The sequence below is a fragment of the Gymnoscopelus microlampas genome (assembly GCF_963454915.1).
Source record: "Gymnoscopelus microlampas genome assembly, chromosome: 1".
Taxonomy (NCBI): Eukaryota; Metazoa; Chordata; class Actinopteri; order Myctophiformes; family Myctophidae; genus Gymnoscopelus; species Gymnoscopelus microlampas.
Window position 1 is genome coordinate 20,642,586 of NC_139962.1, and position 27,605 is coordinate 20,670,190.

At 41.4% G+C, this 27,605-nt stretch overlaps 1 protein-coding gene across 1 annotated transcript in view; it reads right to left on the reverse strand.

The window, feature by feature from the left end:
- Positions 1-27,126, reverse strand: part of LOC311042210 (RNA polymerase II elongation factor ELL-like) — a 38,551-nt gene extending 11,425 nt beyond the window's left edge. The window contains exons 1-4 of the mRNA XM_084052804.1: positions 26,986-27,126; positions 24,773-24,820; positions 4,196-4,335; positions 1,448-1,611 (exon numbers count right to left, since the gene is read on the reverse strand). Of these exons, the coding sequence (XP_083908930.1) occupies positions 1,448-1,611; positions 4,196-4,335; positions 24,773-24,820; positions 26,986-27,117 (484 nt within the window). The 5' untranslated portion in view covers positions 27,118-27,126. The remainder of the gene's footprint in view (positions 1-1,447; positions 1,612-4,195; positions 4,336-24,772; positions 24,821-26,985) is intronic.
- Positions 27,127-27,605: the final 479 nt, after the last annotated feature.

Genomic DNA, 27,605 nt, shown 5'->3' on the forward strand with positions numbered 1-27,605 from the left:
ATAATAATGCTACATATTATCATTAGTTCACTAGCTGTCACTAACACCTCATAAAACATTCACTGAATTACACAATAACCCTGGGGTGCTAAGCAGTGGTGGAACAAGTACTCAGATACTTTACTTATGTAAAAAGTAGCAATACCACAATAAATAGCAATAGTATTGGCATCAATATATACTAAAAGTACCAAAGTAAAAGTACTCACATTTTTCAGAATTTTCAGAATCTATAAGCTCATAACGCGTCGTGTTGTGAACTTATTTTTTGCCTATGTGGTTAATGTAAATTTTGGAATAATAATCTAAATCTACAAAGTAACTAAGTAAGAGTCAATGGAGTAGAAGTATAAAGCATTACAAATAATTACACACTCAAGTAAAGTAAAAGTACCCCAAAATTGTACTTAGAACTTGAGTAAATGTATTTCACACCACTGGTGGTATGTTAATGGTGTACAGAATAATGCGCTCCATGTTTTGACATGCCTGATAATAGCACATGTATCACAGAAAAGAGAATGCAGAACACGTTAAAAAAGCTACAGTACGTAACGTTTATGTCCTACCTGGGGACTCAAACCCTGGTCTCCTACGTGAGAGACCAAACACCTACCTACCGCTTATCAAGAGGGAAGCCCTGCCTGGCCACAGTGGCCACTGGCCATGCATGACGTTGGGCTCATGATTCAGGCAGTACTACTCCTCAACCAGTAGGTGTCCTAGTTCTACCCAGAACCAGTGTCTAAAAACGTCAAAGTAGGGAGACCACCTCCAAACTACTTACAGATAAGTACAATTTTGAATACACAACTTTTACTTTGTAACAGAGTGTACGTTGTGGTATTGCTACTTACAGGTTATATTGTATAATGCAATTTAACCAGTGTTGGAAGACGTACTCACTAAATTGTATCAACATACTCTACATACACATTGGTTAAAATAATGTTTCATTCATTAAAATAAGTTGCGGACAGTAGCTTCAAACGTGTCTCTATTGTGACATCTGTTGCAAACTCCTCATCAGCTGAGGACCTGATGTTACGCAACACAGCCGGTCTAGAACCGGCCCAAACTGCCCCGAGCCAGAGCTAGAATTATGAAAAGTAACAATATTGCATAATAATGTGAAGGCTTGTCAGTGCATGTCTCCCACTGTACCACTGATGCACTTTAAAGCACAATGTACGGCATAGGCGGCGGGTAATGAAGACTAGGGTAAGCCTTCCCAAATGTTATGCTGGGAAATTCTGGGAAACGTTGCCCATCTACAAGCTCAAGTGTTGCAAAATGTTGATATTATTATAATTTATGATATTATTTTTGAAAGTTTTGATTTTCCTTTTCATTTATGAAAACATAAAAAAATGTTTTTACAATCTTTAGAAAGATTTTGTGAATAGAGTCAACTAAGTATAGGGTTTAAGTGGTAGAGTGGTCTTACTTGGATGTGTGGCCCCGGGTTTGATCTCAATGGCAGAGCGGCTCCAGCTGTCCTTCTCCACCTGGCTCATCCTCTCCCGGGTCATCTGGTACGAGTCGTCAGTGGCGCACACTGTGATCTTGTCCTGGATGCTGCCCTGGCCTTCCAGGCGGTCCCGACCATCGCTGTGAAATCAACAGAAAATAGGGGTGAAGCAGTCTCAGGGATTAAAGCAAAGAAAAAAAAGAACTGAAGGTTTTTGTCAGGCCGAGTACCAGTCTGTGATTTGTGAAATGGCATGAAAGGAGCCCTGCACGCTAGCGTTCTGTTTCCTAAACAGGGATAAAAGTGTGTCTAAGAGAAAACATCTGAAACTAAGAACAGGGTGAGCGCGTGCGCTAACTTTTGGAGTGGGAATACCACATGGTTAGGCTATTAAGATGTGTTCTCCATGACTAGAAAAAATGTTTTCCCTGATGTTCAATGTCTTCACTGTGAATGTAAGTGTGCTAATCCATTGCTTCATTTTGTATCAGGCTGTGACACAGGACATTAAAAGCTGCTGTAAGGCTTTTGAATATTTGCTGATGGATGTGCTTTGGATACATCAATAAGCACAGGAAACATAGTATTGTATATGATACAGAATGCTCAGCCAGACAGGAGTACACTAAGAATCATACCCCACTGAGAAGAACATCAGACTAATATTATTTCTTAAGCCTACATTTACCATGTACTGTTTGCTGAACCAGTAGTCTACAAAAAACCCATTAACATGGTAATGTTAACTATTGATATGGATATGGCAAAATCACAAGCAGTCTAGCAGTGTATTATTAGTCATGTAACTGTCCCTACAGGAACCTACCTACTACAGACAGCCTATCAGTTCATTTATGTAAAATCCAAAATAAATGTTATACAAATTGGCCACCCGTTACAGACCCTGCTGAAAACAAAACAGCAATGCATGACTTCACGTACAATTTAGGCAATTGGGCAGACGCTCGTAATCCAGAGCGACTTATAAGTAAGCAAGGAAAACACGTAAACAATGATACAGTCTCTGATGTAGTTATTATGACATGAACTTTCATCCATGAGCAGTTAATCAAAGTAATCAATTTGATAATTCATTCATTCATTCATTATCATACATTTTGGTAAGACTTTATATTAAGGTTGGTTCTATAATGCATTATAACCACATTTATATAATGCACGTATACTAAGGCATTTTAACACTTGTTAAAATGCCTTGTGTCTATAATTATGCATAACAACACCTAACAACTTGAAACAAAGACACTTTATGACTAACTAAGTTAAGGTAGTTATAATGTGCTGTTCCACTGTGCTTATAATGCATTATGACCAGCACTTTTAATATGTTATATAAACCTTGATAAAGGTTGTCAAACATGACTATAAACATTTATAACAGTGTTATAATGCCTCATAAGCGCATTATAAATGTGATTATAATGCGTTATAGACCCGACCTTTAAGTAATATAGTGTTACCGACTGCAACTTAGAATGTACTGGGGCCGGCTGAGGACAGCGTTCAACCATTACAATATATAGCTGCCATAAAGTGAGGCCAACACAGTGTCAATCATGTGGCATTGTGGTGCTTTATGGTGGTGTTTATGTTATGTCACGGTACAGATATAGCTCTCACGCTAGACGGGTTCAATGTAGGATTTAATGTGTGGAAAACCAACTGGGATTAACATGATCCCTGACTACAGGCTGACAAAACAAGAAGAAGAAGAAGAATCACTCCTTGTATTTAAAGCATTGGTTCTCAAAGTGGGGTCCTTGGGGGGGCAAAATGAGCTAATAAAGCGTCATTTTAACCACTTTATCCATATTTTATACTTTGGCTTTTGAAAAATCTCGAAAATGTGTGCAAATCTTTAAATCTTTTTTTAAAAGGCGAACATTTTGAACTCAAATATTTTGCTTCTGGGGGTCCCTGGCACAACATATTTTCAGGTGGGGGTCCACCGCCAAATACATATTAATTTGGGGTTCCTTGGCACGAAAAAGTTTGAGAAGCACTGATGTAAAGGAGCACAAATGTGAAAAAAAAATACATTTTTGTTTGGCTTTTAGGCTTTCTAAACAAAAGTTCCACTGGGCAGATATGACAAATAACTTAAATATACAAAGAAATGGCTGACCTATTTAATAATTTTATACATATATTTTTTTAGAAAGTAAGTGGAACGTCCCTTTCTTCCCTGCAGTGTTGATTTTGACAGCACATTTTGATTTTGTTTTAGTCTTTTGAATAAAATTCCATTTAGTTATATTTAGTCATATTTTAGTCATCTGAAATGTTTTAGTTTTTGTCTAGTTTTAGTCGACTAAATATCATAAGACTATAGTCGACTAAATCTATAGTTGATTTAGTCAACTAAAATGTATTTTGGCATCCCTTGATGGCGTCGTAAATGCCTGATTTTACACTTGGTTGCATGCTCAACATAGCCGATCTACAAGCTCACAACGCGTTGCAGCACGAAACGTTGTGAGCTTGTAGATCTGCTATTTTCAGAGCACAACACCGAGCGCAAATATAAATAAAATGACTTGTATTTTAGTTCTACTGGATCTCTTCTCCACTAACCTCTCCCTAACATTTTAGTCTAGTTTTTATTTGTTGACGAAATTGTCAATATATTTAGTCTAAGTAGCTTAGTTTTTATTTTGTTTTCATTTTGTTTCTGTCAGTGAAAAAAGGTAGTCATCTTCTTACCTGGTGACATGCTGGTGGACACAGTCGAAGCTGGCCTGAGGCTGGTCCTTGCTGTCAGTGGACAGGTAGAAGGAGAACACACGTACTGTAGAGGATGAATCGGCACCGTCGCCACCCGCAGACACCGGGATCTTTATGTACTATGAGAGGAAGACAAACACAAAACCGTCAAGATACTGTGCGCACACACACACACGCACACGCGCACGCACACACACACACACACACACACACACACACACACACACACACACACACACACACACACACACACACACACACACACACACACACACACACACACACACACACACACACAAATCTTAAGTTGCACCTGCACACCAGTAAGAAAAAAAAGAAGAAGATAAAACAAAATGACACAAGGCAGCACACATGCATGTGCATACATGAAATGTCATAATGCATGTGCATTATGACATTTCTGTGGACTGGTTAGGGTTGGCAATATTCATGTATACAGGAACATTTATGATCATAATATAGAAATACATGTCAACCACTTAACCCCATTTTATATTTCCTCTGCAAACGTTGCCCATCTACAAGCTCAAGTGTTGCATTGCTATTTTCACTATTTTGAAAATGTGTGACCATTTTATTTCAGAAAATGGCAAACTTATCCCAAACAATGGCTTCTGTCCTATGTGTATAATGCAGTCTAAAACAGTTCTCAACGTCAGATGTTGAGAACCAGCAGGGAAAAAACGGATCCTATTGTGTACAGTTTGAACAGCAGCCAGTGTTTGGTTTCAAGTCTTTAACTGGTCAGTGAATGATGTGACAGCACCATGCATCTCTTATTATGGTTTTAACTGTCATCTCATCACAGAGGGAAGGAAATTACCTAGTCAGCAGAATGTGAGACGCTGCTAGCTCTCTGCTGCCAGCTGCATCATGGCTGTTGTAATCTGCACAAATCAATGGATCACAGCCCAGTGTGGGAGCCACACATTGAAAAATGCAGCTTCTATTTTAATGTTAGGCCTTGAGAAAGAGACCATTTCTCGAAGTTCATAGAATGCACCATAGGCTGGTGTGTTTTGATTTGAACTATCCCAAGGGATCATATGTGCCACGCACGCATGCACACACACACACACACACGTACATCTTTAAATAAATCACCCTGGGTAAACAGTGTTTTGAAGAGGCTGCTCCAGTGAGGCGTGCCTCAGATCCCCTGGCAGACGCGCTGGAGCACGGCACAACCTCCAGGGCCACACACACTTGAATTATTTTATTTGGATCTGCACAAAGAGTGCCATACATAATAGATCCAAACACTGATCAGAAGAGTGTTACATTACGGTCAAACCAGATACAACTGCTGCACATGCTTATTAACGCACAGAGGAACACACACACACACACACACACACACACAATCTTCTATCTTGGCTTGGTAAACGGTGTATTAATATAGCACCTTAACCAAAGTGACAGCAACAATATGCAACATGTGTTGAGCCGCTGGTTTTTCATCAGGACACCGCATTCCCAGTCTTCCAGAGTTGTATGATTCAGATTCAGGTGTTTGTTCTCAGGCTTGCGGTGGCAACAGAGCAGCAGAGACACACCTAGTCGACTGTATTTTCTTATAACACCACAGCACATGTCTGTGCATGCAGGCCTTCCCTGCAGGAGCCAACACTAAACACTATCTATGCCCTGATAGTACTGAATGATGAAGATGTTGCAAGACTGCCTTCATTGTGGCTGCACAGGTGGCTTGATTTTATGCACGGGAAAATCCTCAGTGTTGACTCTGAGGATGGACCATTACAGGTCCATTCGGTTTCATTTGTACACTCACTCTCAGAATTATTTTAACTAGACCATACCCGGTCGACATATCCGTGGGGGGATATGCGCACATGATCTGGCAACCCGGGAGGCAGTTCGTCCCATAGCTGGGCAGCCCCGTAACCATGGCGACAGTGTTTGACACAAAAACGCTAATAAGAAGCTGAGATTTGATGAAATTGAAAAACGGGCTTCACAGTTAAGTTCAGATGGTAATGGTCAATGGCTGTGTGCAAAATCAGAGCAATTGCTCCAGCCACTGAGGAGAACCGGGTAGCTTCACATACTCACGTACTCACCACTACAGACAGAGGTTACTACTATTTTTGTTCTAGGAGCATTTAGCATAACAGCTGCAAAACAAGGTTCACAACGTTGACATTTCAACAACCGCTCTGACAAAATAAATGAAACGCTGTAAAAAAAAAAAAAAAACGTTTCCCTTTCTGTTTGGTGCCACCCATCTTAAAACACCTACGAAAATCTGTCAAAGCAATCTCATGTTCCTCGTTGCGCAAACACTCATGAAACTGGAAGAACAGCTGGCACCAAGGGTTTTATTAAAACATTTTTTTTTATTCTCTCTCCACTCCCTATAAACTGAGGTTTGGAATAAATTGTTTATGGAGTAAAAGTAACAGGATGTCTCATAAGAGACAGAGTCAGGGTCAACTGCCTTTCAACCCCGCCAATTCAGGAAGGGAAGGGGCCATGTTCATGTCAGGTCTAAATGAAAGAATTGCAAATAAAACCGGCATTGTTAAAGATGTCGGTTTATCTTTCCAAAATCGACATCTTATTTATGCGACTGCAAAGGCGAACGTAGGTGGAGAGGCAGGACATCTGCTTTATGTTCTTTGCATTTTCAGTGCTCTGATTGTGTTGCACAGACTGTGGTGGCTCTCCACCAAACACACTACTTCAGACTATTACCGACTGGCAGTCGAATGAAGTCGAGACAACTCTGGAGATCAATCTGTTGGAAGGTGTGGAATAAAAGTAGCTTTCTGTGCACCTGAGCCGACACCGACAGACGGCTACTATGGTGCTAAAAATTGGCTATGGCTTGATGTCTTTTTCAACAACAAACACATGAACACGTAGATGCTTAAATCATTTGAGAAATTATAAACATAACTACCGCACTGCAGGGTGCTTAGGGCAAGGGCACAAGGTTATCTGTATTTAGACTATTTTGTTGTGGCATATATCTTTTGTATTTAATGTTCATCAAAACAATACCCATTGCGTGCTCGCACCAAGCGCAATGCTTGGCCGTGTGCGCACACAGCCATTTCATTTTGCTTCAACTAATGAGAAGGCAGAAGCATTTGAAAATAATGTGAGCCAACAGTCTGCCTCAAGAGCTTAATGCATAAGTGACTTAAACCTGCATTCTATCTAATGGCCAGCGGGGGGTGGCTTCACTGGTTGCTAAAATAAATCAGATTCTATCGGTCTATACGAAAATGACCCCACTTCTCACTTGATGTATTGTCTCTGTAAATATTTAAGTTATTGTTTCTAATCACTAGTTTCAAGTCTTCTTCAGGGTACATTGTGACTGACGTCATTACCACGGCGATCAGGAGAGAGGCATCGCAACAGGTCAAAACCAGGCACCGTAAAGTAATGTTTATAGGCTAAAGTAAAAAATAGCCGATCTATAAGCTCACAACTCATCACATCGTGATGTGAGCCTACAGATTGGCTATTTTTGCTATTTGTTGTACAGCTAAGTATATAGGGCTTAAAGCTGCACTAGGCTATATAACTTTCCTGTTCTACCCCGGATTTGAACCCGGGTTTCCTGTGCAATAGAGTCCGTCTGCTGGCTCGGGGGAGAAATTTAATTTATTCGTGTCAAACCAGAAACAGGATTGTGTCAAAGGTCATGTCCAACCTCTACACAATAATTGTCTCAATAGAAGAGGAGGGAGACCAAATACAACCACCCCAATTGTATAAGTTATATTGTATTAACATACTCTACCATACAGATTGGACAAAAGGACAAAATGAGATTTTATTCACACAAAACAATTACACAATAGAGCTTTAAGTGGGTTGGCAGCTGCAAAGGTCAACGATGAGACCTATTTGAAGCTCCATATTTCCTTAGGAAAAAGCAGAGAAAACGGGCCGCTGTGTCTCTCACTTAAAAGCCACCTGATCTAAATTAACACCCTCTCACTTAAAACCCAACTGATCTAATGACACACACCATCTCACGGCAACCATGTATGGGAGCTGATCTGTAAACATTTAAGAGCCAACTCAACACAGTCATAAAACTACAAAGGCCTTGTTCAAACGCAAACATGAAAAAAGAAATGGCCCTCACAGTTTACACTAACTGGAAGAATGAGGCCACCTCTCAGCTGGAGATGCATTAGTGCATTTTAGTGTTGAGGGCCCCATAGGGCCCCTGAGCTGCTGACGCGGGGAATCCCGACAACTCTGCCGCAGGGTTTTCCAACCTGGGGGCCAGGCCCCACTTGGGGGGTGCCAAAGATCACAGTGTCCGGACTTAGTCCAATTTTCTTTTCTTTTTTTACTTACACAAAATCACAATTCCTGCCTGTTAAATCATACAATCATAACTGTCTGTATGTTCTCAATGTGATACCAGTCCAACTTGTCTTAAAGAAAAGAAAAATTCTAAATCTTTTAAACGTTTAAAACTAAAGTAATAGGGCTTACTAACATGACCAAAAAACACAGGTGTGTGTGTGTGTGTGGGGGGGGGGGGGTCTCAGCTTTTGTCAGATGTTAGAAGGGGGGCTCCATGGAAAAAAGTTTGGAAACCACTGAACTACATAATGACTTTAATCGTGTAATGACTTCTGAACCTGACAATGGGCTGGTACTCTATTGCGCCTTAATGTCTACAATCATGTACGTACGTACATACAGTACCTGCTGCTATGTTAATGCACATTATGTCTAACATCGTGTGCATACTGTACCATCTGGATTATGCTATGTGTATTCTAACTGTATATGTAGATTTCTTTGTTGTTTGCCTCTCCTCGCCATGTTTTCTTTTTTCTCTAGTGTTTGATTTATTGATATCCTTGCTCTCCCTGTCCCCCCCCCCTCTTCTTTTCTTTTTATGAAAATAACAGAAACAATGGAGCTTGCACAAAAAAAAACATTTCTCACACGTCTTTACACCTGTAAACCTGTGATGTGACAATAAAGTTGAGTCTGATTCAGAAAATTCAGCATTTAAATCAGCGGCTCAATGAAGTAGTTAATTTCAGACATTTAACGAGCTGTGCAAAGGGAACGCTCTCTCTGCTGACAGACGCCAACGTAAATATTTGATGTGTAGCACTGGCATCATCCTCCAGCATCGATTTAAAAACAACAAAGGGCAGGATTCAGTCGGGCATGAAAGTATTCAGGAGATATTTCACCATATTTCACTTCCTTCCTCTTCACCAAGCACAATGCATGATTGATGGGCCTCATGTTCACAGGATGGTGCCATGGGGCGAGTGCCCTTAGTGGAAAGTAACTAAGTACATTTACCCAAGAATATGTTTACTTTACTCGAGTATGCTCACTTTTTCAATATGTACACTCCACTTACCACTCCGTCTCAGAGGCAAATGTTGTCCTTTTTACTCCAATACAATTATTAGAAAATCTTAGTTACAAGTTACTTTGTAAATTTAGATTAAAAAACATAAATTAACCTTTGATGCCCTATTTTATACTTTGTCTATTAGAAAATAGCATAATATGTATTTTCTGTTTACTAAAATGCTTGACAGACAGGGAGAACCCTGTTTTTGAGAAAACACTGTAGCAATGATCAGAATATAGCGCTATTTAAAGCTGCACTTCTAACTTTCCACTTCTACCCGGTTTCCTGCGCAAGTGCTGAAAGGTTTAGCTAATACAGATACAGTAGAGCCTGCCTGCTTGCTAAGGGCATAAATGTAATCTTTTGTGTCAGATCCTGTGCCAGGGTGAGACATGACCTTTGACACGATCTAAAGGTCTCAATAGCAGTGCAGGTAGACAAAATACATCCACCTCAATTGTGTAAGTTATTGTATTAACATACTCTCTACCATCTCTCTCCAGATTGGACAAAATTAAATTTTATTCCTAAGAAAGTTACATAGTGCCGCTTAAACACTTATTTTAACCAAATAAATCACTTAAACCACCTTTAAGTGTTTTTTAAACAAACACTGAGGATTCCGCTGTGTGGCCTGCTCATGCAGAGAAGCCAGAGGGGAGACTTCCAGGCATTTAGCCAGTGACATCTCTTCCTACCACCTCCACGGGCGGGCAGACCCCTCCAGTCCAGACCCCCCACTGGGATGTCTGTCTGTCTCTCTCTCTCATTCCCAGCCACTGGGGCCCCTAGCAGCACTATAAGGCCCCTGAGCGCGTCTCGTTCCCAGCCATCGGGCCCCCGGCAGCAATGAGGGCCCCCGAGTGTGATTCTCCTGAGAGAAACAACAACACTGTCTGCAACTCTGAACACAAGACGAGCCGGCGCTCTCAACAAAGGATTTGGCACTTAAAAGAATCCAACTGACCATGAATAATTAAATATTTATTGCCCGCCTTTCAAGTGAAATATTCAGGGAATCTGTGGTTCGCTTCTGATCTTTGATGATTTTTGGAATGGAATCTTGGAAAAAGAAATGGACGATGAAAAGATTTTTAAGAATAGCTTGAAACGCACATTTATAAGACCTGGAACGCATCTGTGTCACTTTAGATTTCTTTGGCTTTTCAAAAATAGCAGATATACAAGCTCATAGCGCGGCACCGAGTGCCGCGCTATGAGCTTGTAGATCTGCTATTTTTGAAAAAAATCTTGGAAAAAAAATGTTTTGATTTTTTTCAAAAAACTGTTAGGATCTAGAAAACATTTTTAAGAATGGCCTCAGGTCTCAATGGGTTAACCACTTAAACCCTAGTCTTAGTGAAACGGACCTGAGACGCAACTGTAACTGCCGTAATTTTTGGCGAAGACATTTACAGACTCTACACCAAATGTCTTCGCCAAACACAGCCGATCTACGGGCTCACTCATAGCTCGTAGTAGGTGAGCTTGGTAGATCTGCTGTTTGACCGGAGCTTCTCTTCCCCTACACTTGGGAATGACCCTACGACCTCCATAATGCTCAGTGACCCCCTCCCCCCTCAGAGAGGTCAGGAGTAAAGCTAAAAGAGACAGAGTTGGAGGTGACTGCAGACTGAGTCGTTCTTTTAACACAAACCTCGACCCCTCTTTACGCCCACACACACTGACTACACATCTACACACTGACTACACATCCGCTCCCAGACGGGAGCCGTCAGCGCCCTCGACCCGTCTCTGGCTCTCCATTCACATTGTAATCAATGTCACTGGGGGTTAGGCCGGTCCTGGTGGCTCCGTCCTCGTCACCCGGCAGATGTCATAGGGCAGAAGCATGGGTTTCTCCAGTGGTGGAAGAAGTAGTCACATGTATTACTTTTGTAAAAGTATCAATACTGCAATATAGAACTCCGTTACAAGTAAAAGTCCGGAATTCAAAATGTACTTGAGTAAAAGTACAAAAGTATTGGCTTCAAAATATACTTAAAGTTAGACGTAATATTTGCCTCCGAGATGTAGTGGAGTAGAAGTTAAAGTGTTGGAAATTGGAGATACTCAAGTAAAGTACAAATACCTCAAAATGTTACTGAAATACAGTACTTAAGTAAATGTACTTAGTTACTTTCCACCACTGGGTTTCTCTCACAAGTCCTCAGTGTTAACTTAACTCATTGTAGAACATTACGAGTACATGGTTCCATTTTATACACTTTTGGAGGACACACGTTGATTTCTTTATTTTGGTTTCATTACCTTATTAGTCCTTATTATTGCGGAAAATTTGGTTTTCACCTAGCTGGTTGTGATGAGTCCTCGGGGGAGCGGTTAGGGGTTAAGGGTCTTACTCAGGGACACTTGGACAGGACTGGGGTTGAGAGGTGAAGCGGTGACCTTCTGGTTATCAGACGGCCTCTCTACCCACTAAGCTACGGCCCCCCAAGATCACATGGCAAATGGCAATATGATAGACAGTAGAGGTGTGGAAAATGTATCGATTCTAAGATGAATCGTTTTTTAGCGTTTATTGTAGATTTTACGACCTCGGTTGGACAGTAAAGTTTGTGGAGTTACAATAACATCTGGGAGCAGTATTCCATTACATCCCGGCTATTTTCACAATCTTTTAAACAGATATGAAGTGGTTAAATCACAATGTATTATTTTAAGTTTGGGTCGCAGAGGTCCCTTCCAAGAAATGTAGAGTCAAAAGTACATTATTTGTCTTTGATATGTAGTGGAGTGGAAGTTAAAAAATAAGTTAAAGTAAAATATAGAAAAATATGTACATAAGTACGTTTTGCGCACAGCACTCGAGTAAATGTACTTACACCACTGCAGCTAGACCAAACTCAACACAGTAAAATCCTCAACGTTACTTGAACTGGATGGACCCTTACAGGTCCATTTGGTTCCATTTGTAAACAGAGTTAAATGAATGCTATATTTTACTGTGAACTCCTATTACTATATAGTAATAGGAGTTCACTATATACTATTGTACACCAAAAACACACCCTCTATCGTGCAGACGTTGGCTCCCTCAGGCCCTCTACAACAACACATACATTTTTTATAATCTTGTTAGTTTAATCAGGTTAGATGTTACGGTGAATAACTACCAGCACATTTCAACTTTCGACCCCGGCACTTGTAAAGATATTTGCAGAACTTTAAGTTTGAATAAGCCGCTGTGTGTGTGTGTGTGTGTGTGTGTGTGTGTGTGTGTGTGTGTGTGTGTGTGTGTGTGTGTGTGTGTGTGTGTGTGTGTGTGTGTGTGTGTGTGTGTGCGTGCATGTGTAAACGTTGTAAATATGCCACAATCGTTTTTCTCTTAAACTCAAAAGTGATCGCTGCAAATATTTAAAAATAATAATGATAAAATCAGACCTTTTTGCATTTGTGCCAGAAGTGAAAGTGCGTTTGGAGGTGTGCTCTCTATAGAGGCCTCTCAACATGCGATTCCAATTAGGGTTTTGCCTCAAAATATAACATAAGACAGTGTCTGATAACGCCACAACTTTTCTGTGGAGCTCTGACATCATATTGATTACATCAGTCATGCCCAAATATGGGGGGATGCGACGAGATTGTGGATGTGAGATTATGAATCCACAAAATGTGAAAAAACATATTGGAGTTGACTTCCATGGCCTGTTGGCAGCGTGCTCCAGACATCGACACTGATCGTGTGGTGGATTGGGTGTAGGGTTGCCAACAGTCCCTTGAAATACGGAATGGTCTCTTATTTGGAAACTAAAAGACATGCATGTCCCTTTATTGCGATGGTTCTCAACCTGTGGGTCGGGACCCCCTACATGATTTTTGTGGGGTCCCCAGATGACAGTGAAGTGACAATTTAAGGACTTTTAAGATCTTTTTAAATACCTCAAAAACAAAGAAAAGATAAAGAATATTACTGCATCAAAAGTAATCAACAAACTATGCTATAAAAACTGGTCAAACATTGGCCAAATTGTCAAAACATATCAGAAAGAGGCCCAAAGAAATGTAATAGACGATCTACAAGCTCACAACCCCTCGCATAGATCTACTGTTTTCACAATAGTTATCTGTGGAACCGAGTCAAGCTAAATTGAATGCCTAAACTCTTACAATTCCAAGTGTTTGTCAGGGTGGGGGTCCCCATTTCAAATATGATGGTTTTAGGGGGTCGCAGGCTTAAAAAGGTTGAGAACCACTGCCTTATTGAACTGATTAAGGCCACACTTTCTTCCTTATCTTTGGCCAACAAGGAATGCCCGATCGACCGGGTGTCCTTTATTTGAATTTCAGGTAGTAGGCAATCCTAATTGCGAGATTAACCCTGGACAGCCACGGACGGACAACATCAACCTGCTCATTGGGAGCAGTTAGGGGTTCAGTGTCTTGCTCAAGGACACTTTGACACAGTAACACCTGATACACTGCTGCCTCACATACGGACACATGACTCTTAGGCACTACTCCGCAAAAATAAATGAAACACTAAAACAAAACTACGATGACGTCTATGATGAGTGATCAGTAAAGTCGTCAATAATGTCACCTCCACAGCGTCCCTCTGATGCCCAAAGAGACCAGCATACAGTGTGGATGTGACAGTTGAGTAGATATTAACCCATTAACCCAAAACCAGGAACGCATCTGTGTAACCGCTTTATCCATATTTTATACTTTGGCTATTCAAAAATAGCGGTTCTATTGAGCTTGAAGATCTGCTATTTTTGAATGCGAAATAAATCTAAAATGACAGAGAAACGTTCCCGGATTGAATGGGTTTATACTGTCATGTTGTGGGAGACAGGAAGAAACTAATTCACATGCGCACGCACACACACACACACACACACACACACACACACACACACACACACACACGCACACACACGCACACACACACCTCCAGAAAGACAGATCTAATTTCCTCATTAAGGCCACGTCTTGTGCCATATCCTGTGTAACGATGCCAAAAACTGACACACGCAAACAGCCAATCTAATTGAAAAAGAACTGGGATGGTTGAAACAAAATAAATGTAATAAAAGGTAAATGGTGCAGTTATATAACGATTTCATCTTAGGGAATTTAGGGGTTCACTGGGAGGGACACTTCAACAGTAATCTCTTAGTGCTACTACCTTAATCCATTAAGACCGGGAACGTATACTGTGTTATTTTAGATTGTTTAGCCATAACCATTATTTTATACTTTGGTCTAGCAGATCTACAAGCTCATAGTGCGGCACTGAGTGCGGCACTATGAGCTTGTAGATCTGCTATGTTTTGGGGAAAAATCGTGAAACTTTGTGCAAATCTTTGTTTTTTAAAGCATTTTATACTAAAATCTTTACTTCTGGGGATTCTACAAATGTCTTCTAAATCCTACTTATGTTGCTATAATATCAGTGGTTCTCAAACTTTTTTCAAAAATGATATGAATTTGTCCGTGGACCCCCCCTCAAAATATTTTGCTCCAGTGACCCCCAGAAGCGAAGATTTGAGTTAAAAATGTATACAAATATATTCAAAGATTTGCACATATTTTCACGTTTTGTTTTTCAAAAATAGCCAAAGAAATCTAAAGTGACACAGATGCGTCCCCAGATTGAATGAGTTAAACATGTGATGTTTCAGATTGCTTCAACAGTAACAGCCCGGATCGAACCGGGAACCTTCCCATTCCCAAGCGGCCGCTCTACCTCCTGACCTGAGCCACTGCCGCATCTCTGGAATGTTTTCAAAATGTTGATTGATAATTATCTTTGTTGTTGTTTGTTTGTGTTTGTTTGTTTGTTTAAAAAAAGGCCTTCCTAGGTGTACAGCATGGTGCGGTGACTGGTGACTACTCATAAACGTGCCAATGTCATAAATACCTCCACATGTTTATGAGACGGGACAGGGAACACAGGGGTCACTCTCCTGACCTTCATCGAACCATAAAAGCAATTGAACAAAAATGGAGAGAGTGCTGTCAGTGTGGGTGGTGTTAAGCCAAACCCATATTGTCACTGTTGGGTGGAGACCTCATATGACCAAAAGAGTTCATATTTATTAAGATAAAAATAGCTGATCTACAAGCTCACAACGTGGTCACATTGCAACGCGCTTTGAGCTTGTATCTACGACACTCTTGTATGATGAAGTAGAGCATTAATTTACGGGGGAAAAAAAGGTTTCTGCTCAACAGCGACGATATATAGATTTGGCCTATATACATATATTATATATACACATCGGACATTATTTGACTTTTTGGCGATATGGGTATTGGCAGTTATGCAGCCAACGCGTCCTGATTTCAACGTGACGTCCCTATTTTGGGTATGTCATTACAGGCAAAAGATTCAAAGGTTTTCCAGAAATTGCTATGAAAAATAGGCCATCTACAAGCTACAATCTTTTAAAAATAATAGGCTATCGCATCACATTGCGACACGTTGTGAGCTTGTAGATCGCTTATTTTAAAATGTTCTATTTTTGAAAAACTAAAAGACAAGAAATGTGTATAGAAAAAATATATATATTTACTCACACCCATGAAAATGGGTCCCCGAGGCATTATTTGGCAAACACTGGTGTAACATGTCGTGCATCATATTGTTTCCACATCCTCAGCAGACTGACTAAATGGCCTTCTGCAAACAGGCTGTCTTTTGTTCTAGCCCCCTCCCTCCTGTCTCCTTCCAGAAAGTGGAAAGGAGCAGTGCCATGACATCCTGCTCTGTCTGTCATGGCTGTCGTCATCACCACCGCTGCCTGCTAACAACAGGGGGGCTTAGTCACTCTGAACCCCCCTGAGTCACTCTGCATGGGGATTGGATTAATGTGCCTGTGCCTTTGCCTGCGTGCGTACGTGTGTGTGTGTGTGCGTGTCATCAGTATTACTGGGGAGTGGGGAGGACTTTTCAAAGTCTAGCTGTCAGCCTAAAGCGGGCAACACGCCAAATTTTGTTTTGTCCAGACTGTAAACGTTGAACTCGCTGAAGTCGGGAAATCAGTCAGGTGAAAGGTGTGTAAAAGTTGCTGAATGCAACTTTTTCACCGCACAGTCGGCTGGTATGGTGCTAAAAACAGAGCTTGACGCTCGTTTTTTTTAACAACAAACACGTGAACATGTCGGCATGCTCATTTCCCCCGGGCTTGCGACGTTGAAAAAGTGAAACTTAGAATGTTGGATTTTAACGACCTAATAAAGCCACATGCGCACATTACGCAGTGAACGTCTTCTGTTGTTTGAGACCCACACACGCACTTTTGCGCTTTCCCATTCTGTGCCCCTCTCAGTCACCCCACTGCTATCGACATCCAACAAACGACTGAGCTGGCATGGTTAGCAAGCGCCACGGGCGTGTAAACAACGGCCACAGATGCTTTCCTACACTTCAACTATCAACGCTGACGTCGGGGCAGTGTGTGGGGTCTAAAACATCTCAGACACGCACGCACGCCAGGGGCGTAGCTAGGATTAACATTTTGGCAGGGCATGCAACCCCACTCCCCCCCCACTCCCCCCCGGGGCGTAACACCGGCCTATGGCAGCCTTGGGAAAATGCAAAGAGCGCACATTTCCTTCATATATGTACACAACACCTAATTACGGTGCAGGTGCACAAAAGACTGCTGAACTTTAAGGTGAGTAGTACAAGTATTTCCCGACAGCCTGACTGAAAGAAATGTCAGAGTAGCAGCTAGTACAAAGAACAATAACAGCCTAATCCCCAAAGGGCTAAAACAGTAGTAACAGACTAACTAACAGTCCAAGAGCAACACACTTTCAACACATGTATCATTGGTAGTGTAATTAAATAATAAGAAAAACGACACATGGGATTGGGGGAAAAGTTTTCTTTTTTGGTGACCGACTCATTCCGTTTGTGTAGCCTACCGATTCTGATGAAGGTGTTGTTGAGGGCGTGAATTGCTGCCCCACTTACCCAGTCATCTTTTGTTATGCAATGGCCCATTAATCACCACGGCAGCACTCTTAAAGAGAAATTTGCATGCAGTTTGTGATGCTCCAGCAGTATGGAGACGCTTGGAGGAGTTGTTGGGGGAAGGTGATTTGCTGCCCGTCCATTTATCGTTAAGTCAGAGACGTCAGAGGGTCCTTTTTTTTCAGCCAGTCTTTCGGCAGCGGGCAAGGGCTCAAACTGGACTGGGCAACTGCCTCCTCCTCTGCCCATCACTGGCTACGCCTCTGGCGCATGCACGTGCTCACGGACACACACACACACACACCCGTAAGCAGTAGAAGTTGTCATTGTGTCATCATGGCAGACCAAAGCAGCCAGAGCTGTGTTGGTTCCCAGAGCCACCAGGCCTCAACATGACATTAAAAGTTGATCCACAATGGACCGTCCCCAACCACCAGCCACCACAATGGAACACACAGTGTGTCTGTCTGTCTGTGACCAAGTGACACGCAGAGAGAGAGAGGAGGGGGGGGGGGGATGTTGCACCAGGCCAGGTTTTGCCTAGTCCAGGGCTCGCAAAACTTTGGCAGACAGTCATAGGCAATTGGAATGGGATCTGATAAGTCTGACTTCACTCCTGCAAACTTTGGAAGCCAATCAGGATGGAATATGCCAAATCAGACAGGTACGGCTTGATCACATGACTATAGAGATAATGTGTACTGAGTAATGTGCCAATGTGAAAAACTTGAGGCAGAGGTTGTGGCCTCCACAGTGAGTCAGCCTACAAAGTTTCACACTGATCGGTCCAACAGTGCCAGAGATTAGCTGCTCACTAGCCTCGATCTCCAGGCTTTTATTTTTTAGTTTTGCTAAAAAATAAAAGTCTGGATCAGCGAGTCGGTGTTCCGGGTATAGGAAGTGTTTCATTTCCCCAACCACGGGCGGGGCGGGGGCTGACGGACAGATCGGTGAACCAATGGGATCACACGCATTCTCTCTCCGGAGATGTTAAACTCACCCCTCTAGGCACGAAAGCTAGAAGGCTAGGGCAGCCTAGCTGCTCACAGACACACACACACACACACACACACACACACAGACACACAGACGGACAGGGGCGAAAACATAAGTCTCCGGACTGGCGGAGACAATAAGAGAGAATGATAGGTGTTAAAAGAGAGTGGTAAATTGAGCAAGAGAAAAAAATAAACATTTTGTACGTGTACTACTGTGTGTGTGTGTGTGTGTGTGTATATGTGTGCTTGTCTCTCTTGTCTGTGCGATCTCACAGTCAATCAGTGTTTATGGACGCTCAGCGGTCAGCTCTCTGTGTGCACAGTTCCACATGCGCTGCCAGCCAGCCTGTGATTAATGCTGCTGTCTTGAGTGGGAGACAGTGCACGTAATCAAACCCCAGCCTGTAATCACCTTCCATTCCATCTCATTTGCACTTTCACAGAGATAGAGAGAAGCCCTAAATAGAGAATACACAGTGGCAGAACACCTGACCACTGTGACTGATCTAAAACGAAGGAAAGCCTCTACTATGTACAGATTCAGTGAGCACAAGCTCGCAATAGAGAAAAGCCGGCAGATCTGGCTTCCAAAATGTGGTGGAAACTGGACGGACAGCGAGTGCATTCTCCGGCAGATTCCGCTGCCGGAGACTGCACGCTCGCTCCTTCTGGGAAACTGAGCTACACTTCCTAACCACCTGCCCAAGGTGGTTGGGTGGCTCAAGGAGGAAGATAAGAGTGCAGCAACTTGCAGTGGGTCTGGAAGTGGGAGCTCCTCTGACCTGGTTCCCCCTAGATTCGGCACAAGCATGGGGAAAAAAACGTTCTACTATTTTAACCACCAAAATCTGGAATGCCTTACCAACAGCCATTAAAGACTTGATTCACTGTTCGAACTGACCTAAAAACATGGCAGTCCTCAAATTCTAATTCTAATTCTAATTGGACGTAGGACATTTTTATTCCCTACTATCTTGCCCACAGAGAGTACAAATAACGCAGTCCCTCAGCGAGCTCCACGGAAGGAGCCCTTCGCCCCCACTCCCCTTTGTTCTGTAAATATATCTAGTATTGCTTGTTGCTGATATGTTATGTATTGTATGTCCTGATGATGAATTGAGTACAATGGATCACAATGGAAACAAGCCTCCCGAGGCTTTTTGTGTCATCTTTTTAGCATAACTTTTGCAACTGTACTGCCGTACTGTTTCCAAACTTGCAAATAAGCTACTCCATGAATGAATCAATAGAGCTTTTGAAGCAATTAGCTGTACTTTTTTCAGGTTTAGCAGTCACTTGGCACACACACACACACACACACACACACACACACACACACACACACACACACACTAAAAATCAAAATTGACGCAAATAGCGCAAATAGCCAATGTACGATGCGATGTGAGCTCGTATATCGGCTATTTGATGTTTTCTCTACATCTGCATGAAAATAGGGCATTCATTTACACCAACAAAAATGGAGATACAAGGTTTCTGCCTGACAGCAATGACAGCTAGCTCTGCCCACTGAAGCGCAGAGGAGCGTAATCCCTCAACAGTTTCTCTTTGTCCTGACAATGGAATGCAGTTGTGATTAACGTGGCTTATCACTGTATGTTTACATTAAACAAAACAGTGACACAGCAGGACCCCAACATACACTGTCTGACAACACGGTGCACTCAGTCTCCATCACTTTCACATTAACAAAAACCTGAGAAAAAGAAAGGAAAATAAATGTATTTTCAAAAACACAGCCAAAGCTGAAACACAAAGTGCTACAGGACAAGCCATACAATGGTGTGGAGTGCAGAAAATATAAGATTTACAAGCTCAGAAAATGTCAAGATTTTTGAATTGTTTCTTAAATATCCCCTATACCTATAATGACATGCTCAAAATCGGGATGCCAGGTTAAAAGTGGGATAGTGTGTCAAAAAATCTACGCGATTATTTCACATGAAACGTATCTTTTGGTGATGCCTCATTCATACAGGTTGATGAATAATCAACCTGGTTTAGAAAAAGTATGATGTTGCTTCATGGCCTCCTTATAATGGCGCTCGGTGTGCATGTACTCACATCACACAGCAGTTTAAATTCATGCAAATTAAATCACACAGAATAAACGCTCCCAGTTGTGTACGGACCTTTACACATCCGGACCTAAATGGACAAAAATGTTTTGTCAATGTGGGTGATGCAAGGAGGGTGACAAGCAGTGGTGGAAAGTAACTAAGTACATACTCAATCACTGTACTAATTTCGAGGTACTTTTACTTTACTTGAGTGTGTCCATTTTCAGTGCATATACTTGTATACTTCTACTGTAGACTTTGCAGAATTAGATTATTATTGCAAAACATACATTAACCACTCAAGCGGCATTATACTTAAGCTATTCGAAAATAGCATATCTACAAGCTCACAATGCATCGCGGTGAAATGGGACTTTCAGCATAATGAGTAAGTAGATTTTGACGGCAATATTTTTGTACGTCTTCTGGTCAAGTAAAATGTTCAATACAGGACTTTTACTTAAGAGTCCACATTGTCATCTTCCACCACTTCTTTGCACTGCCCCCCCCCCCCCCCCCCCGACACACACACACACACACACACACACACACACAGTGTTATTGAAGTGGAAAGGAGACATAATGACGGGGGTAGGCCAGAGACACAGTTCACTGTGTCTTAGGGAGATAGGCCCAGGCAGGCTAAATACACACAGTCACACACACAGACTAAAGTGTCAACAACAACCACACACACACACACAAACACACACACACACACACACACACACACACACACACACGCGAGCGAGGACATCAATAACTTTGGATGCCGATTTTAAAGCTGGAATCATTTTTCAACCATAAAATAACCATTTCTCTTGTGAGGACCAGGAAATCGTTCCTCACAATGTCTATTTCTACACACACAGGATGGTAATGTAGAACCAGCAGGTCAGACGTACAGTATGTATGATATATGAACAGTGAACACACACACACACACACACACACACACACACACACACACACACACACACACACACACACGTAATGTAGAACCAGCAGGTCGGACGTACAGTATGTATGTATGATATATGAGTCAGGCAGACAGTGAAAGCTGCTGCTGAGTGCAGACTGTATAGTTAGGATACTATAATCAGAGGATTACAGTATCCTGTAGTTAGGATAGTGTAATCACAGGATTGCAGTATACTGTAATTAGCTCTAGACATTCATTTGGTCAAGAACTGAGGTCCGAAGGCCTCTTGTCCACAAGGTTTGCTAGAAAGACAGAAAAGGGCACTACGGTGGACTACAACGATGATATACAGTGTATCTACAACTTGAGCCCTATTTTATGCTTTCCAAAGCTCTTTAAAAAAAGTGGGAAAAAAACGAAGTGCCGTCTTCATTCTTGTTGGCCCTTTCCACTGTAATTTACAGACTAGACGTGCCCCTAAAGTAACATCTAAACCTAACTTATGAATGCCTTATCCTAACCTGAATTGTTTCCTAATTCTATACCCAACTCTAAAAATATTGTCTTAACCATTTCTCCTGAGAGGGCCAGGAAAATTGTCCTCACAACGCTTATTTCTCCAATTCTACTATACTTGTGGGGAAGTGTGGCCCTCACAAGTATAGTAACGCAAGTACACACACACAGCCTCCTTAAGCATGACTGTCCAGCTGCAACGTGACAGCTTGGACTGAAGCCAGCTCACATGGGGAAACGTCACACTGCTGAACATGTTATTAACTAAAACTAACCAAATTCGCAAAAACTGCTGCTAAAGTGGAGGTGTAGCTGGGACCAGCAGGGTGGAGGGGGTGAAGAGGAGCAGGTCCTCCACAAATTTTGACCTGCAGGTCAAAATTTGTCCTCCTCAGAGCAAGCATGCAGGCTGTAATAGCTCAGTGGTAAAACATATATCTGCACTTGCGCAGGAGAACCAGGTTCAAATCCAGGGTAGAAAAGGAAAGTTACAGCTTTTAACTGTAAATATATAAACTCAGGCTTGAATAAAATGGTGACCAGACAGTCTGTTATTTCTACTTGTTCATGGTGTCATTTCTACTGAAAAACGCAAAGCAATTCACTCCATGTTCCTCAATGACAAGACAGTTAAAGATCACAGGGTAGACACACGTTCCTTATTTCCTGTCTGCCAGTCAGAAAGAGCACGTGTCTTCATGCGTGCGCGTGCACACACATACACACACAAACACTCTCTAAATAAGGGTTCCCTAACTTATGACCCAAAAGAAAATTTAGTTGTCTTCCCGGGACCCAAACTTACAAAAATAAATAGTGAAAATATACCTAAAATACTAGTGAAAATATATCTAAAATACTAGTGAAAATATATCTAAAATACTAGTGAAAATATATCTAAAATACTAGTGAAAAAATATCTAAAATAATTGTGAAAATATATATACATGCGACGCATTCTGAGCTTGTAGATCAGCTATTTTCACTATTTCCTAAGGTTTTTTAGTTTATGGAAAACATATTTGTTTTTTGGGGGGTGGTTCTTTTGAACGTTTTATTTTACATTTTAATTTCTGATTATTATATATTTGTTTTAAATATAGGAAACGTAAAGAATATATTCACAACCCATGAAAATGGGTCTGCGGCCCAAAAATAGGTCCCAACCCAGTGTTTGGGAAACACTGCTCTAAATGACACCAGTCCACTCATAAAGCTCCCATCTACTCGGTTAATTGTCCAGATATGAGACAGACTGCAGACAGCTTACGCACATCTCAGCCAATATGAACATGAACTCGTTCCAATTGGATTTTACTGTTCAGGCCTTTAGCCTACAGATGATCTGGGTTATGTCTGCATAGATTAGGTTACATAGGTTCCACATCACAAACCCCACCATATTGCTTACAGTGTGTGTGTGTGTGTGTGTGTGTGTGTGTGTGTGTGTGTGTGTGTGTGTGTGTGTGTGTGTGTGTGTGTGTGTGTGTGTGTGTGTGTGACGCTATAGGCTATTCTCTGACAACACCAGCCACTGTGTGTGTCTGTCTGTCTGTCTGTCTGTCTGTCTGTCTCTCTGTCTCTCTGTCTCTCTGTCTCTCTGTCTGTCTGTCTGTCTGTCTCTCTCTCTCTCTCTCCACCCTGCCCCCTCCAGTCTCATTTTCCCAGGCAGCGCTGCTCGCTCATCTAACAAAGCCTCTCCACAGTCTGCAGGATGACCCACTAACCTGCGCGCAGCGCGCGCGCACACACACACACACACACACAGCCAACATTACAACACAGCCCAACTGGATTATCATCAGAAATAATACTAGTTGACAAGATGAATCAAAACAACTAAGATTATAATTTATAATTAAACATCCACCTTGTTTGCACACATCATGGCAATGGTTCCCAAACAAAAGGACCCATAAAGATTAATTGGGTCGTGGACCAATTTTTATGGGTCGCAAATTATAGATATATTTTTCCTGCAAAGAAAATCTAGTAAAAAATAAAGGAAATTCCCCAAAATGTATAGCTGATCTACAAGCTCACAACGTCCTGCATCATGACACGTTGTGAGATGAGTGACCTCTGTCAATTAAGAGGGAGTACAAAGGGAGTGTATCAGTGTGCTTCAGCCTAAAACGGCTAGTCCGGTGCGTCACAGGAGCAGGGACAACAGACGCAGAAGGGATCGACACTGGAGCTGCTCGGACAGTTTAAGCCTTTTATTCAGGTGCAAGTACAAAAAGAAATGACTGACGATTCGATCTTGCGATCTTCCTCAGAGTCATCAGTGACTGACTATGAGGAAGACGAAACATCAGTCATTTCTTTTTGTACTTGCACCTTGATAAAAACTGTCCGATCTGCTCCAGTGTCGATCCCTTCTGAATTAAGAGGGAGTGTGAGAGAGGATTAATTAATATGTCAACATCACTGGTCCAGTGTCAACAAATAGCTGGTTTAACAAAAGCATTTGCATTAAGCTTTTTAAACCGGTTTAACTGCAGATAATTGTATGTTTTTATCGTTACACTGACATTTCGGCAAGAGACAGATACAGTAGACAGACAGACAGTAAAGATAATGTAATGTGCACTGCCATGTATGTATCTGTCAAAACACAGCCCAGTAGCAGCAGTGTTGTAAAACTTGGTGGAAAAAATTATAAAGACCCTCTCTCTCCCATAACTTACCCCTTGGTTTCCTTTGAAACAAATAGAGGGTTGACCTGGTAAGGATCCCTGCAGAGACAAGAACAGAAGAGAGATACATTTCAGCACAAGATTCTGCCACATAATGTATGTTTGTTTGTTTGTTTGAACTCAACCAGTGACTCTCAAACATTTTCATTTGAAGGACCCCCAAATTGATATGTAGCTATTTGGCCACAGACCCCAATCTGGAAAAAAAATCGTACCCCCACAAGAGAAGGTTTGTCAACATTTTTTTGTTTGTTTGTTTTTTCCTCCTATTTAGAAAATAGGAGAAACAGAATACAACAGGACTTAACATGTTTAAACTGTTCCTCATTTTGCTGGGGACCCGCTGGAACCCCCCCCCCCCAGAGACCCTTGGGGGGGGATCAGATAAAAAAAATCAACTTATCAAACATAAGTTTTTATCCATCATGTGGAGTGGGAGCAGAGTGTACTAGCGCTGCAGAATAAATCATTGCTGTCGGGTGGAAACCTCTTATGTCCAAAACTGTTAACTTTTCAGGAAATGTCAAAAACACTTTCACTTAAAAAAAACACCATATTATTATAGCAAAAATAGCCGATCAACAAACTCGATGCTTCGCAACGCATTGTGAGCTTGTAGATCGGCTACCTTGTAGTACGATGACAAAGCGGGCATTCATTTTATGAACAAAAAATAAATAAAACATGGAAAGTTGAAAGATGGAGGTACAAGGTTTCTACCCAACAACAAAATAGTGTGCAGCAGGTCCAATGGTTGCTGGTCACTGCATGGGGATTAAATCACAACCAAGCAGACCCTCAAATGTTCTAATGTTTATAACTAATTCATATTTACAACTAATTCATATGAATGACCCAGTGGTGGACAGTAACTAAGTACATTTACTGTCTTGAGTACTCTACTTGAATAGGCTATATCTATGTATATGGAGGTTTTTATTTTTTTCCATGTCTTTCACTCTACAATTGCACTTGTGACTCTGCACTACATTTACATGGAGGGACTCTTGGTACCTTAATTGCCTCAGAACGCATTGTGAGCTTGCTTGTAGATTTTTTTCACTATTTTCTCAATTTCAACACAGCAAAGCATTGATATTAAAAAACAAAATGTAATTCGTAGTTTGTACTTTTTAACACTTGAGTAGCCTATTTACTTGATAGGCTATGTCCAAACAAACAGAAAACAGAGTCTCTCTGCACTCTATCGATGTGATTATTGACCTTATTGTTTATTGACTATACAGTTGATGTTTAGGCTGGTCTGCTTATTCTGATCCCTCATACTTGTAAGTTTCTCTGGACAAGAGAATCTGCTAAATGCCTACATTATATACATTGTGTGCATTTAGTAGCCTAAATAAATAGAAATACAGTTTCTTTAGCTTACAGAAAAGAGAATGCTCCTTCCAGCCACTGTGGGCTTGCAGATCGGTACACGCATCAGGCACCAGCTTGTAGATCAGCAGTGGTGTGAGGTTTACATTTACTGAAGTACTGTACTTAAGTACAATTTTGAGGTATTTTACTTTACTGGATTATTTCCAATGTTCAGTACTTTTACTTCCACTCCACTACATATCAGAGGCAAATATTGTACTTTTACTGCAATCAAATTATTTGAACATTTTAGTTATTAGTTACTTTGTAGATTTTGATTACTATTACAACACAAACATTAACTACTTCAGCCCTGTATACATTTCGGACATTAGAATATAGCTGATCTACAAGCTCAGCTGGTAGATCTGCTATTTTCAAAATATTTGTAATACATTTTACCCATTTGAAAACTTTTGAAATGGGACATTCTGCATAGATACTTCAAGTACATTTTGATACCAATGCTTTTGTACTTTTTCTCGTACATTTTGAATTCCGGGACTTTTACTTGTAACTGAGTATTTCTACATTGCAGATTACTTAAGTAAAAAATGTGAGCACTTTTCCCACCACTGGTATAAATCAGACTCAACGCACTTAAGTGCCGCTGTGGCAAAACTTGTTGGAGCGACTTAATAACATAAACACATCAGCAGCAGCACGCCAATAAAACAACAAAAACAGAAGAAAAACTGTAATGACAACAATAACACAGCGTCATGAGTCACATTAAACATTAACACATGTAACAGGGCAACAACTTTGACAAGTAGGCTATAATGAATAAACGTTAATATAAAGCAGAATAAGGATCTTTGTACCTTGAGGTTCTGGAACGCTTCCAGGGAGCGCAGGGCGCTGTCGGTGAGTTTGACGTGAAACAACGTGTTGTTGTTGCTGTTGTGGTTGTTTTTTAAGCCATAACGGTGCTGCTGTGTGAGCGAAGCCATCATCCCCACCACACTGTGTCTACTGTCTAATGACTCTACTACACAGCACGGCTCAGAGCTCAGGCACATTGTTGCCAGGTTTTGAGAGAGAAACAAGCAAACCAGGTATAGGAAAACAAGCCCAAAAGAAGCAACTTCACATTGATTGATTGATTGATTCAATCAATCACATTGATTGATCACATCAATCAATCATTAAATCAATCAAACAAACGAACAAACATTCTAACAAAACATTCTAGCTACATATTCATTTGTTGTGTGGTCCATGATGACATGAAAATGTTTGAGAACCACTGGTTTAAATACAACATTTGGAAACAAGCCCAAGTAAGCAACTGTGCTTTAGAAACAAGTCCAGAAAACCCGCAATCCGCAACATTTACTAACGACAGAAAAAGAAGCCAAAAGTCGCTTATAATAAGCAGACTTGGCAACACTACAGACAGACGACGTCATTGACAGGTGGGCGGGGCTGCGTGGCCTGCTGT